Source organism: Gambusia affinis, linkage group LG08 (assembly GCF_019740435.1).
Source record: "Gambusia affinis linkage group LG08, SWU_Gaff_1.0, whole genome shotgun sequence".
In the NCBI taxonomy this organism is placed as follows: Eukaryota; Metazoa; Chordata; class Actinopteri; order Cyprinodontiformes; family Poeciliidae; genus Gambusia; species Gambusia affinis.
In genome coordinates, this window is record NC_057875.1 from 8,197,832 (window position 1) to 8,211,335 (window position 13,504).

The window sequence follows — 13,504 nt, forward strand, 5'->3', positions numbered from 1 at the left end:
CCTCCCAGTTGTAGTGCAATAAAAAAGATTAAGAGGGTGGGATCCACCGTAAAAGCAAACATTGTAAATTGCTATGTGGTTACTCATAATATTTGGATGAAGCTGAGTCAATAAACCCATATAATTTTTGACAAAGAAGGAGAACACAACACATCAGGCTTATTAGTCTTTTTATAACTCTTCAGCTTTTTTAAAGAGTCGCATTATATTTTATACCTTAAAATCCTGTTGAAATGCTTTTGGGCATTGAGAAACACTGTTTTGTTTTCTTTGGTTTTTCTTACTTCTTTGACCAGTGAAAATAATATTATGCAAACTTTAACTGACAAATAATTTGACCCCTGAAGATCTCTTACTATTACATTTCATGTAAAATTTCTCACACAGAGCACCTCCAACTCACATGGCTTTACTCATCAATAGCCACAATTTTATGTCAGGATCTGACAATGTCTGTGTCCCTGTAAAGACCAAACATATTTGCAAACGTATGAGACTAGCTGCATGGAGCTTGTAAATCTACATTCTTCATTTTGCTATTACAACTAAACTGTCATGTCTTCTTTTTTATTTCAAAACAAACTATACACATGGTCTGTGGTTTTGGTTTTATAGAAACTCTTCATTGATTTAGCCATCAGATGGATTATAGTGAATGACAGCAGATGGCAAGAGACGACAATCCCTAAAAGCCAGAGTGCTGACACCTCAGTCCTTCTACTTTATCTGTTCTGGAGGAGGGGTGAAGGCTGCGGGAGGCTATGAATGATGTTCGGCTGGAAGTCAGGAATTGCTGACCACAGACTAACCAACGTTTATTTATGACAGAAAAACTATTACCATTCATTTTTGCCTTTTTCAAAGTCATACATTAAAAATAAAATAAGTAAACAACACAATAGTCAGTTTTGCTTCAGCAACCTTGCTCCACTTGCTCCATATGCATGAAGAGAAAGGTAACAACTCGAAAAGTTAAGCTCACTCTTTGACAATAGCTGAAAGGAGATTACATCCAAAAGCTGCTCAGACTGATGCAGAGGTTTGCAAACTAGCATTCAAGGGCATCTTCTCAAGGACAATAAAGTTATGTCTTGCACATAATCTCTTCTAAACTCCATTCATGTGCAGGATTTTACTCTAGGCACAGAATGCTATAGGTGTGCACAATGTAAAAATGCATTTAAATACAAGCAGTGAATAAATAATGAGCTATAAATATAAGAATGAAAAAATAACAAGGGAATGAGCAAGGGTATTACCAGTGACGTGTGTTGATTCACCTGCAGGGAGCTGTTGTGATAAAAGTTTCCACTAAATACATAATCACTTGGCTCATGGTGGCCCGCTGCTAAAGATGATTGACATGTATCTTCATAAGAGTCGCAGGACTCAGGTGTGAAGGAACGTGACTGCTATCCTCAATAGTTAAATCTCAAAGTAGCCCTTTGCTGATGGTTGCAGCATGTTAGTCCTGCCTACATCTGGACTGTTGAGCTGGTTAGATAAACCAGGACAATCAGATTCAGGACTATGATATAAATCCAGTGTAAAACTAAATCAGACATTATGAGTTTAAACTATCCTCATTTGGACCGTTTAAACTTGAATATTAAAAAAGTGCACTGTTGCAACGGCATGTTTTCCACATTAGTGATATGTCTTTGAGATTAACATTCTCTAATGCAGTTTTTCTCTATCCATAATTAATTGCAAGATTGATCTTATATCCATTAAGTCTTTTACTCAAAATACCTTTAAAAATATTACATTTTGCATCTTATTTTGATGTTAAAAACCTGTCTTTTTTGCTAAAGAGAAGTAGTTCATCTTCTCTTTTGGAAGAAGGGTTTTCAGTGCTTTTTGTGACACTGGTTCCCCATTGTTGACTACTTTGCAAAGACCACACCAATCTTTAGCACAGTAAAGATTAAGAGGATGACACATTGGTATTTGCTTACACAGCGACTGGTGTTAATCTTCTTGTCCTCCTCATGAAAGCCCCCAGACGACTCAGATGACACTCACTCTAGCAGATCTGGCAGTGACCTGACATTACATCAGACACAGAAAGCTGTTTGTGTTGGGTGCTTTTATGATCAAAAAACAGGCTTTTTGTGTTTTTCTATTCCTCGATTGATTTTGACTAGTCTGTTCTTCCTCTAAAAGATTTAATTTCCATATTCACGTATAGTGGTACAATAAATAATGGAAGATCAGGTGATTAAAGTAGATATTTTTTCACAGGATGACTCCAGCAACTTCACAAAACAGACCCTAGATGGAATTCAACAAGGTATGAATTCATTTTTTTCTCCATGACATACAAAGAATTGAGTTATTATTTGCATTATATTGAGAAACATGTTCAGTAAATATAAAACTCTGTTAGCTGTAGTAGAACTCATAAGTGTATGTACACTGCACAAAAAAGAAATATAACCGATTTTTTCTCCATGTCTGACACTAAATCAAACAGAACTTTTTCTAGTTTTGAGTTAGCACGTTTGCCAAAAACTATTTGCCAGTGAGAATTTTATATTAACTTTCTTAAATTCAGAAGTTTACTAATATTTCCTTTGATGTAACTGCCTATTAAGCTGAAAGACATGGTTAAAAAAATTGGGGTATCCTTCCACAAGGTTGTCACAATTCTCTGTTGAATATATCAGATCATTAGCTCTATAACCACATTATATTACTGTCTTTAAGACATTTGAAACAGCCTAAGTTATAACATTATACCTTACATTATGATTTTGCCCATTATTACAATTACTAGTTGCTGCAAGGCTTCATAACAAACTTAACAAATATATAAATGTAATATTTCTAACGATAAAGCATTTGTTTAAAAGATTCCCTTTGGCCATTTATTCTGTGCAGATAAAAGTCGTCTTAAAGCTCTCGGTCAAGGCTTGCTTTGCAAAGTCTGCTCTGATTCAAGCAGTGGCAAACACTATGGCATATATGCCTGCAATGGCTGCAGTGGCTTCTTCAAACGCAGTGTACGAAGAAGACTCATCTACAGGTGAGTGAGGGGTCATGCAATAAATGTTGCATTGCAAGGACAGTAACAAATGAGTCCAAATTAATATAAAGTATTTTCTAAATCAGTTATTTTAAGAGTTATGCATGTGTTTTTATTAACCTTCCAGGTGTCAGGCTGGGACAGGCAGATGTCCTGTTGACAAAGCTCATAGGAACCAGTGCCAAGCCTGCCGACTAAAGAAGTGTCTCCAAGCTGGAATGAACAAAGATGGTAAGATATTTTGTTTTGAGTTGATTTTACTCCTTCAGTGACAAGAATATTATTTTAACTCCTCTTGAAATAATACATCTTCCATTTTGTCTTTGGCAGCAGTGCAGAGTGAGCGTCAGCCTCGAAGCACTACAAATGTTAGTCTCGATTACATAGATGGGGAGGCCAAGGCGGAAGACCTTGTTACCACACAGGAGCTCACCACTTCCAGCCTCCACTCCTCTATTAGATTTAGACCTCTGGTCACCTTGCCTGATCCCAGTTCTGCATCTGTACAACCCTGCAGCAACCAAAAGACTCACTGCTTTATGGTCAGCTTGCTGACAGCAGAAACTTGTACCAAACTGGAGCCAGAGGATGGTAAGGTCATTGGAATATGGAGGAATTACTGATACAGTGGGAAGCAATATATAGATATGTAGGTATTGTACTAATCTTGGTTTATACCGGAATCTGTTTTCTGCATTTTTTTTTGCTCATAGATGAGGAAAATATTGATGTGACAACAAACGATGCAGAGAAGGGCAACTCTTCATTAGACCGCGCCAGGCTTACATCCATCTCTGGCTCTACAGAAAGTTTTGATGAAACAGCAGCTCGACTTCTCTTCATGTCTGTGAAGTGGGCAAAGAATTTGCCTGTTTTTGCTCATTTGCCATTTCGAGACCAGGTGAGGTAGATTGTAGGTCAGGGGACTGTAACTCCATGTTCTCCAGTGCCACTCTCCTGCAACCTTTGGATGCTTCCTTGTTCCAACACACTTGAGTCAAGAGGCTGGATTACTTCTTTGGCATGTCAGCGAGTTTTACAAAGGTTTAATCATTAATCATTCATTTGATGCAGGTGAGTTGGAACAGGGATGCATTCAAAAGTTACAGTGGCACTTGAGGGATAGAGTTTCAGACACCTGCTCTAGGTTTTTGGTTTCTGTCTTCTAATATTATACATTTCTGTAAAATCTTAAGGTGATTCTGCTGGAAGAAGCTTGGAGTGAGATGTTCCTTCTGTGTGCCATTCAGATGTCTCTACCTCTGGATAGATGTTTAATTCTGTCTCCAGAACTTTCCCCCACTCATGAGGTTAAGACCAATCTTGTCTCATCTGAGATGCAGATTCTTGAAGATGTATTCAGTCGCTTCAAGGCTCTGGCTGTCGACCCTACTGAATTTGCCTGTCTTAAAGCAATTGTTTTGTTCAAGCCAGGTAAATTAAAGCCCAACTATGCACAAAGCCACTATGTATTCTGTAAATTTGATAATCCAACTCATCTTTGCTTTTTGATTACATGACACAGAGACACGCAACCTCAAAGATGCCAGCCAGGTTGAAAACTTGCAGGATCAGTCTCACTTGCTATTGAGTCAGCACATTCAACTGGTGTACCCCAGCAATGCTTCAAGGTGACAAACTGTATCTTTAAAATATTACAAAGATCTTTAAGCATTTTTGAACATATAAAAGGGAAAAAGTAAAACTTTTTTGCTCTTACTCAACAAGGTTTGGGAGGCTGTTACTTCTGCTGCCTTCTCTCCACTTCTTGAGTCCACGTAAGATAGAGCAGCTGTTCTTTCACAGGACAATTGGCAACACACCCATGGAGAAGTTACTGTGTGATATGTTCAAAAACTAAACAAGCATAAATAGAAGCTTCCCCAAACGTATCCTTTTTTCATGTTGTGAATATCTTTTTCTCCAATAAAATTTGAAATCATGTGTTTGTCTTATTTGCCTAAATGTAGTGTGAATTCTTTGCTCTTTATTATAAAACCCCACCAATAATAACGGAACATAACAAAATCATAACAAAAAGGGGCAATCTGGGCCAGAACCCAGCATGGGTTTACTGAGGAGCTAATCAAGGGACATCAGGGTTTGCTTGTTTTTTAATGGCAAATAAAACTGTGTATTCTTTTTCTGTCACTTTACATTTGTAATTTTTTTTTTTGTGTGTGTTAGTTTATCACAGCTGTAACATGAAAAAAGGTGAAAATGGGAATAATGCATCCATTTTGACCTTTTGACTTACATTTGTGTAAGTTACATGTGTAAGCTACAAATTACTTACAAAGTAATTTGTGACTTTGTAACAAAAAGTCACAAATTAACATTAAAAAGACGTTTAGAGCATACGAAAAACGCCATCGCAAGTATTTTTAATTTCCTATAAACATTTTATTTGTGTGTCAAAAGTGTTATTTTTATGGAGGTTCTGAAACTTTAGATTTTTTAAAAAATGTGCCAACAATGACATTTGTGCAGCAAAAAAGATCCAACTTCTTCCTGGTGTGCAAGCTTCGTTTAAGAAACATAAACATTAGGTGGCAGTGGTGAGCACATTAACAGATGGGTACCACCGTTAATTCCCAGAAGAAGACAGTGGCTAGTTATTCCAAAGTACTAAGCTAATTCTGTTAAAACAAATTGGTTCTCTTAAACCAGGCGGCTTCTAATTAACAGAAAAGTATCAAGTTGTGGCTTTAATGGTGAAATAAGTCGTATTTTACGGAGGAATGTTCGGCAGGTCGTATCAGCTGCTTCCGCAGAGGGATTCAAGTTCCCAGAAGACTCCTGGTTTGTTTGCGAACTCTCACAGCTTTTCACAGCCCAGATATCATAATGGACTTTCCTTTGATCATATCCCAAATATCTCTGCAAACGACTTTACTGGTAAGTTTTTAGCTACTGTTAGCTGTTGGATGTTTTTTTTTAATTAGTGCTATTTTATAGTCTACAGAGTTTCTGATGATGCATTTCTTTAAGACGCCTCTCAGGGATGGGTGTCTTGGATCTGCCACCTGATTGTGATCTTCTTCGTTTACATCTGCACCTTCATAGCCTTCCCAGTAACAGGATGGTTTGTTCTAAAGGTAGAGTAATTTTACCTTCCACCACGCCTCATCATTATCTCGACCCATTTGTTATCAGTTGAATTTGACCAAGATGGACTCATTCTACACGCAGACTGTCCCTAACTACCAGAGGGTAGTAGTGTTCCGTCTGGGTCGGGTTTGTCCCCCTAAAGGCCCCGGGGTTGTGCTGGTGCTGCCCCTCATTGATCAGTGGCAGAGAGTAGACCTGAGAACCCGAGCCTTTAACATCCCCCCATGTCAGGTAAACCTAAGCAGAAGATCTCTGATATAAATTAGCTATTTGGATTGATGTTCAACATGTCAAAGAATATAATTATGTCCAAACAAGGTTGTTTTTACTCCATATGTTGAATAAAAGAAAAGTCAACTCCAATATCTACTTCAAATCCCAGTAAATTTATGCCTCACTGGGTTGAAAATCTCAGCCCTATCTGTGTTTTTATAATCATAATTATGATGTGTGTACTGTAGAAAACCGTCAAGTACACACATCATTTAGGGAATCTTTTTTTAATGTTTCAACCAACTATGATATATATATTCTCCTCTGTGCAATTTGCTGTAATTTTGAATTTACTGAGTGAATAACAATAAACCATCTTCTGATTGTAAAATGTTTTATGTCTAAACAAAAGTTTTTATCTGAACATGCATAAAAAAAAACATTCAAAAGATACCAAGATCATGTGCTTAGGTTAAAATATTTATTTTACCTTAAAACACTACAATCTGGATTAATTTAAGTCCCTAAATTTACAAAAAGAAACATGTTAAATAATAACATTTGTATATATTCAATATATTGCCATAAAATTTTCAGCCAATATTTTTTTTATCTATGTTTTATTTGTTTTTATGGCTAACATAAAATTTGATAAATAGCCTGTAATCGTCCCTTATTCAACCAAAAAGTCAATATATATTCTATTACTGAAGAGAATATGTTCACAAACAAAAATTAGCACCAAAAAATGTTTTTCCATGAAAACACTTGTTTGGACAAACAAGTGTTTGTATTATTATGTATTATTTATTATGTAAATAACACATTATTATATATTATTTACATAGTAATGTAAATAATATTAGAAACAAAGATACAACTTATATGGCCTATTTTTTTTTACTTCAAATGTAAAGTGTAACTCTGCTCCATTAGGTGATTACTCGGGATGGTGGCGTGTTGTTAGTAGGAGCAGACATCCAGTTCAGGATCTGGAACCCAGTCATGTCAGTGGTGTCGGTCCAGGACCTGAATGCCTCCACCAGGATGACTGCGCAGAACGCTCTGACCCACAGCCTATCTAAGAAGACCATTAGAGAAATTCAAACTGAGAGACTGAAACTAGAGGAATATCTTGGTGTAAGTTCAAACATGAGCTGTTTGTTATACTTCACTGGATGCTTAATATTTAGTGTTAACATAATATTCATGAGTAAATTATTACTACATACAAAAAAATGAGGACAAGAATATTTATAGTTTCACCAACTGTTAAGATACTGATGCAGACCTTTGATCACTGTGTATCTTATTTAGATCAAACCATGATGTGTTGCCTTTTTAGCTATTCGAAACTACTTTATGTTGTCAAAGTCAGTGGTCCCCAACCACCGGGCCGCGGACCGGTACCGGTCCGTGGACCAATTGGTACCGGGCCGCGCAAAAAACAATTAAATATGTCCGTTCTATGTATTGAGTATGGAGGAGCTTTTATTTTGAAAATCGTACACCGGATGCCGAGGTTTGAGTCATGCGCTAGCTCACAACGCGCGCACCCCCCCCGTCCGCAGGAATTTACGAAGGCTTGGCCCGGTCCGCTGTACTAAAAAGGTTGGGGACCACTGGTCAAAGTGACATCTGTTTGTGCTGGACCCGGTCAGCACAATTCATACATTGTTTGAATGTGGATTACCTTTCCAAATACAGCCTGGTTTGTGTGACGAAAAAACAAAAGCAGATAACATTTGTAAGGGTTCACATAATCTTTTTAAGGCATTTTATATTACCCAACCTTGTCTCGAAAGTTTTATGTGCTCACTATTTATATAATCTTGGACTTGATCCTTATGAAATTAGTTAATCCTGATCTGAAATGTGTTTCTTTTCTCCACAGATGGACATAAATGAGATGACTCATCCGTGGGGGCTCGAAGTTGATCGGGTGGAACTTACCTTTGGTTCTCTACTCAAAGCACCAGAAGAAGGCCAAGCTGCACCCTGTACTACATCTGCACCTGGACTCGAAGATCTCACTGACTCCATTCAGCAGCTGGCCATGCACTTTCTTAGTCACAGTGGAAGTTCACATCCTAAACAGGGTAAGATCAAACATTCTGATGTTTTTTTTTTTTATGTTTATATTTTTTGTGTAAATTCTATTGTTGTAGCTGTTTTAATGTGAGCTTCTTCTTTTCAGAGGACAGTCTGACATTAATGAATGAGCTCAGTAGTGAGGCTGAAGTTGCCGTGGTTACACCAGGTTCTGTTGAAGAGTTGCTCAGTGGAGTCCAGATGCTCCTCTCTGAGACTTTGGTCCAACAGGTTAGGGCTTGTTTCCAGTTTGAGATCAGCACTGGTGATGGACAGCAGCGTCAGTACTACCTGGATTTAACTCAAGGTGAGCAGCTTAGAGCTTAGAACCGAATATGAAACTTAATCTATTCAGGGGTGCCATACTTTATTGAAAATGGAATATGACTCTTTGATTTAGCCTGGATAAGTTGTGCATGAGAAAAGAGTTGAAAACTCAAAATTTCTTGAGTACATATATACATACATATATGTATATATCATAAGTAGGTGGACAGATAAAGTTAAATGTGAAGATGCATTTTGAGGGATTTGATCACAAATCCACAAATGTAACTTAATGTTTCTTAATACCTAACTTTCAAAAGGTATAATGCCCATCTCAAGTGACTTGTTGTGTTTAGGTTTTGGCTTCATTTGTGGTTCTCTATAACAGCAAATAGTTTTATCCATTTCAGGGGTCCCCAAAGTCAGTCCTCGAGGGCCGACCTCCCACGTGTTTTAGTTCTCTCCCTGGTTTAACGCACCTGGATCAAATGATGGCTTGTTAGAAGGTCTAAGAGGAACACTGACATGCTGGACAGGTTGTTGGTACTACCAGGGAGAGAACTAAAACATGCAGGATGCCGGCCCTCGAGGATCGACTTTGGGGACCCCTGATTTATATAATTCAAAGATGAATAAATTCCAATTTCCCTGGTTTGGTATCTTGAAACAACATCTAGGATTCACATCCAATAACTTGTTCTCAAACTGTATTATTTAATTTTTGAGTCAGTTTGGAGTCGTCTTATTACAGCACTGCATACGTTTTGTGCAAGCAACCAGAATTTAGCCCCCATTTCCTTATGGTTGAGGATGTGTAGACGTGCAGGTATTAATTTAGATAGTTAAGTAATTCATTTCAATTTAGTTTACACTTAAAGTACCAATTAAAAACAATTTTTATCTACAGGAACTTTTACATGAGAAAAACATAAACAGAAATGTGTTATAAGTTCAATTCAGTTGGCATATTTTCCAATTTCCAATGCAGTACGGTTCAGTTTATTGTGATTTCTATCTAAGTAAAAGTTCTTAAACTTATACTTGTGTGGGTGTGTGTTGCAGGTAGTGGCACAGCTGGGTCAGGGTCTTTGTGTCGAGAGCCTGATGTGACTTTGAGCATGAGCGATTGCGACCTCGTGGACATGTTCCAAGGGAGGCTGCGACCGTTTGCCGCATACACCAGCGGCAAGCTCAAGGTGCAGGGAGACGTCAAGACGGCCATGAAGCTGGAAGAACTCATAAGGCAGCTTAAAAAGTAGCTTCCATTGTAACTTTGTTTTGCTGTTAGATATATGCTTAAATTTTACATGTAAATTTAATACATTTTAATATATGCTTTGATTAAAGTTATTAAAAACTAAAACTGCGTTTTTGATTTTTTTTCTTTATTGCTTCTCGACAAGATACATAAAATATTTTTTCTACTATATACATTTCTTTTAATTCAACTTAAAAAAACTTTTAAATCATAAATTATTTTGACGCTGTTGCTCAGTGTCATCGTTTGACACAGTGTACTGTTGGTGTGTTCTGTTATTTAGTGCAGAAGAGCCTTGATCAGTACAAAAAGGAGGGCTGACTTTGTGGACCAGCCTCCTGCAGCCTTGTTTGAGAGGGAGGAAGCAAGTGAGCCAGAGAAGCTGTTGGTATTGTGAGTGATTTGTTGCTGAGATGGCCAGGTTGAGTATGTGGCGGAGCACCGTGGCGCTGCCCCTGTCCTGCATGGAGGAACCGGTTGCCTCTGGCATTCGCAGGAGCAGCAGCATGCCGGTGATTCGGCAGGCGTACCCAGAGAGCAGCAGCATCATCCGGCCGTTCAGTGAGATTCCTGGACTCTGGAAGAATGGGGTGGTTAACCTGTACAACTTCTGGAAGCTGGATGGCTTTAGAAATCTTCACCGTATCATGCTGCAGAACTTCAACACATTTGGACCCATTTACAGGTAAAATATTTATACATTAGTTTGCTCTTCTGGGAAAAAAATATTTCACTAACGTCAGGCGAAATGTTGATTAAAAGTAGTTGAGAGTTTTGCACCACAAGGTCACGTAATCCAACAACATGTGACTGCTGCAGTTTTATTTTTTCATTCTTGTTTTTTGTAAAACAGGGAGAAAATAGGTTATTATGAAAGTGTAAATATCATCAAACCAGAGGATGCTGCAATTCTCTTTAAAGCAGAGGGCCATTATCCTAAAAGGCTGAAAGTTGAAGCATGGACGTCATACAGAGACTACAGGAACCGCAAATATGGGGTTCTCCTAAAGTAAGAATATTTGCTGTCATATATGCAAGGTCAGGCATTATTTTTCAAAATTCTCTGAGCTTTTATTCAGCATATGTTCATTCGATAGGAACGGTGAAGACTGGAGAAACAACCGTGTGATTCTTAACAAGGAGGTGATTTCCCTGAAGATGCTGGAAAACTTTGTGCCACTGCTGGACGACGTGGGCCAGGATTTTGTGGCCAGAGTTCACAAAAAAATTAAACGAAGTGGCCAGAACAAATGGACCACAGACTTGTCTCAAGAACTTTTCAAATACGCTCTAGAGTGTAAGCCCATTTTCAGTTCTACTTGTTTTCCACAAACACTTTATCTAATTTTAATTCTGTCCCACGCAGCGGTGAGCTCAGTGCTGTATGGGGAGCGGCTGGGCCTGATGCTGGACTACATTGACCCTGAAGCTCAGCACTTTATAGACTGCATCACACTCATGTTCAAGACCACTTCCCCCATGCTGTACATTCCTCCTGCTCTGCTGAGGCAGGTCGGAGCAAAGGTGTGGCGGGACCACGTGGAGGCGTGGGATGGAATATTTAACCAAGGTGATATATCATCATATCATTAATAGTCTTTTCAATTGCAAAGTTTATTTTATGGTGTAGTTCTTTTTTTCTTTATATTTCTATATCTAATTTTGGTGTATCAGCTGACCGCTGCATCCAGAACATCTATAGGCAGCTGCGTCAGGAAACAGGAACATCCAAGGAATACCCAGGAGTGTTGGCCAGTTTGCTTCTGTTGGACAAGCTGTCCATTGAAGACATCAAGGCCAGTGTGACTGAACTAATGGCTGGAGGAGTGGACACTGTAAGACAAAAAAAAAAGATGGACAAAGTGTCCTTATTGATACAGTGAGAAAAACAATTTAGTTAAGTTTTTATTCCTTAGACTTCCATAACGCTTCTGTGGACGCTGTATGAATTAGCCAGACACCCAAACCTCCAGGAGGAGCTGAGGGAAGAGGTTGCTGCGGCTCGGACTGCAAGCCAGGGGGACATGCTGGACATGCTGAAGAGGATTCCTTTGGTCAAAGGTGCTCTTAAAGAAACACTCAGGTAAAAAAACCCATAACAATAAAAAAATGGTTTGACGGGTCTGAATATTTTAAATGTTTCAACCTTTTTTTCTGTGGATCATTGGGTAGAGTGGTTGTCTTACGATTGGTAGGGTAGGTTCAATTCCAGTTTGTCCAATCATATGTAGATGAGACCCTGGTAAGTCAACTAACCACAAGTTGTCTACTGATGTGTGTATCAGTGCATAAATGTGTTGTGAATGAGTGAATGTGTCTCTAGCATAAAGCTCTCTGAATGTAATGTATGACTGGAAAAGCACTAAATAGGTTCAGTTCATTTTCCATTTATTTTATTTCTTCCAAGTACTTTAACTGTTATTATTTTGCTAAAAACAAAACTTTTAATCACCTTATCAAATTTTTTTTAACCTACTTTTCAGGTTGCATCCAGTTGCAGTAAGCCTGCAAAGATACATAGCTGAAGACATAATTATTCAAAACTATCACATCCCAGCTGGGGTAAGGAGCACTTACAAATTCATACATTTTGAGCGTCTTTATTGCAAGTTTTGTTTTGTCAGTTTGTCTTTGTGTTTAGACTTTGGTCCAGTTAGGGCTTTATGCGATGGGCAGGGATCCCAAGGTGTTCTTCCGTCCGGAGCAGTACCTTCCGTCTCGCTGGCTGAGGACTGAGACGCAGTACTTCAGAAGTCTGGGCTTCGGTTTTGGTCCCCGTCAGTGTCTGGGACGCAGGATAGCTGAGACGGAGATGCAGATCTTTCTTATCCATGTGAGCCATGCAGAAAAATAAAAAGCAGTTTTACCTCATTATGCAGAACAGGTTGTATTTACTGCTTTGGATTTTCTTTCTCTTTTGCAGATGCTTGAAAACTTCCGATTTGAGAAGCAGCGCAATGTGGAAGTACAGAGTATGTTTGAGCTCATTCTCGTGCCAGATAAGCCTATAATATTAACTCTGAAACCTTTGCAAGTCAGTCAGTAAGGGATTTAGGAAATTTCTGATGCATGTGAAGCTGTTCTCTTTTCAATAGCCCCTTTTATGGGCTTCCAAAAGTATTGCAGTCTTAAACATCTTAAATTCCTTATGAAAAAGATAAAAATGTGACCTCAGAGGTTTAGTAGTCATATTTGTTGTACATAGCTTAGTAAATACTTTGATTTAACAGTGGATTATTGGTCTGTGTAAACAAAACTGGATTCCGTCTCATTCCTGTAATATATTTATGTATATTTGTTCAAACTGATAAGGAATAAATAGCAAAACTGATACACTGTTTAATTTTTGCTATGAAACACTTTAGCCTTTCCAGGTATTTACTGATATTAGAATAGTTACATGAGATTTATTTTCATACTGAGATGGGTACATTATTTCACTTTGAAGAATGTGCCAGTTTCTCATACAGTTGGTCTGCATTTCTTTCCCAGCTTTATAATTATGCACTGCCTGAAGCTCAGTAAATATGTTTATA

General features: G+C 38.2%; 3 protein-coding genes across 3 annotated transcripts; all 3 read left to right on the top strand.

The window, feature by feature from the left end:
* The first annotated feature begins 2,070 nt into the window (after positions 1–2,070).
* Positions 2,071–4,972, top strand: LOC122835037 (photoreceptor-specific nuclear receptor-like). Its single transcript, XM_044123741.1, has 8 exons — positions 2,071–2,293; positions 2,884–3,028; positions 3,156–3,259; positions 3,359–3,619; positions 3,742–3,929; positions 4,225–4,462; positions 4,554–4,659; positions 4,757–4,972. The coding sequence occupies exons 1-8, from the start codon at positions 2,206–2,208 to the stop codon at positions 4,887–4,889; spliced, it is 1,263 nt and encodes a 420-aa protein (XP_043979676.1). The 5' UTR covers positions 2,071–2,205; the 3' UTR covers positions 4,890–4,972.
* Positions 4,973–5,570: 598 nt separating this feature from the next.
* On the top strand, positions 5,571–10,073 carry stoml1 (stomatin (EPB72)-like 1). The gene is made up of 7 exons (XM_044123742.1): positions 5,571–5,926; positions 6,020–6,126; positions 6,221–6,370; positions 7,289–7,492; positions 8,247–8,451; positions 8,550–8,750; positions 9,773–10,073. Exons 1-7 carry the CDS (start codon positions 5,770–5,772, stop codon positions 9,967–9,969), a joined length of 1,221 nt encoding a protein of 406 aa, XP_043979677.1. The 5' UTR covers positions 5,571–5,769; the 3' UTR covers positions 9,970–10,073.
* A 195-nt stretch (positions 10,074–10,268) lies between these two features.
* Positions 10,269–13,299, top strand: LOC122835039 (cholesterol side-chain cleavage enzyme, mitochondrial). The gene is made up of 9 exons (XM_044123743.1): positions 10,269–10,653; positions 10,822–10,977; positions 11,066–11,265; positions 11,335–11,538; positions 11,643–11,803; positions 11,885–12,051; positions 12,452–12,530; positions 12,610–12,801; positions 12,892–13,299. The coding sequence occupies exons 1-9, from the start codon at positions 10,382–10,384 to the stop codon at positions 13,012–13,014; spliced, it is 1,554 nt and encodes a 517-aa protein (XP_043979678.1). The 5' UTR covers positions 10,269–10,381; the 3' UTR covers positions 13,015–13,299.
* Positions 13,300–13,504: the final 205 nt, after the last annotated feature.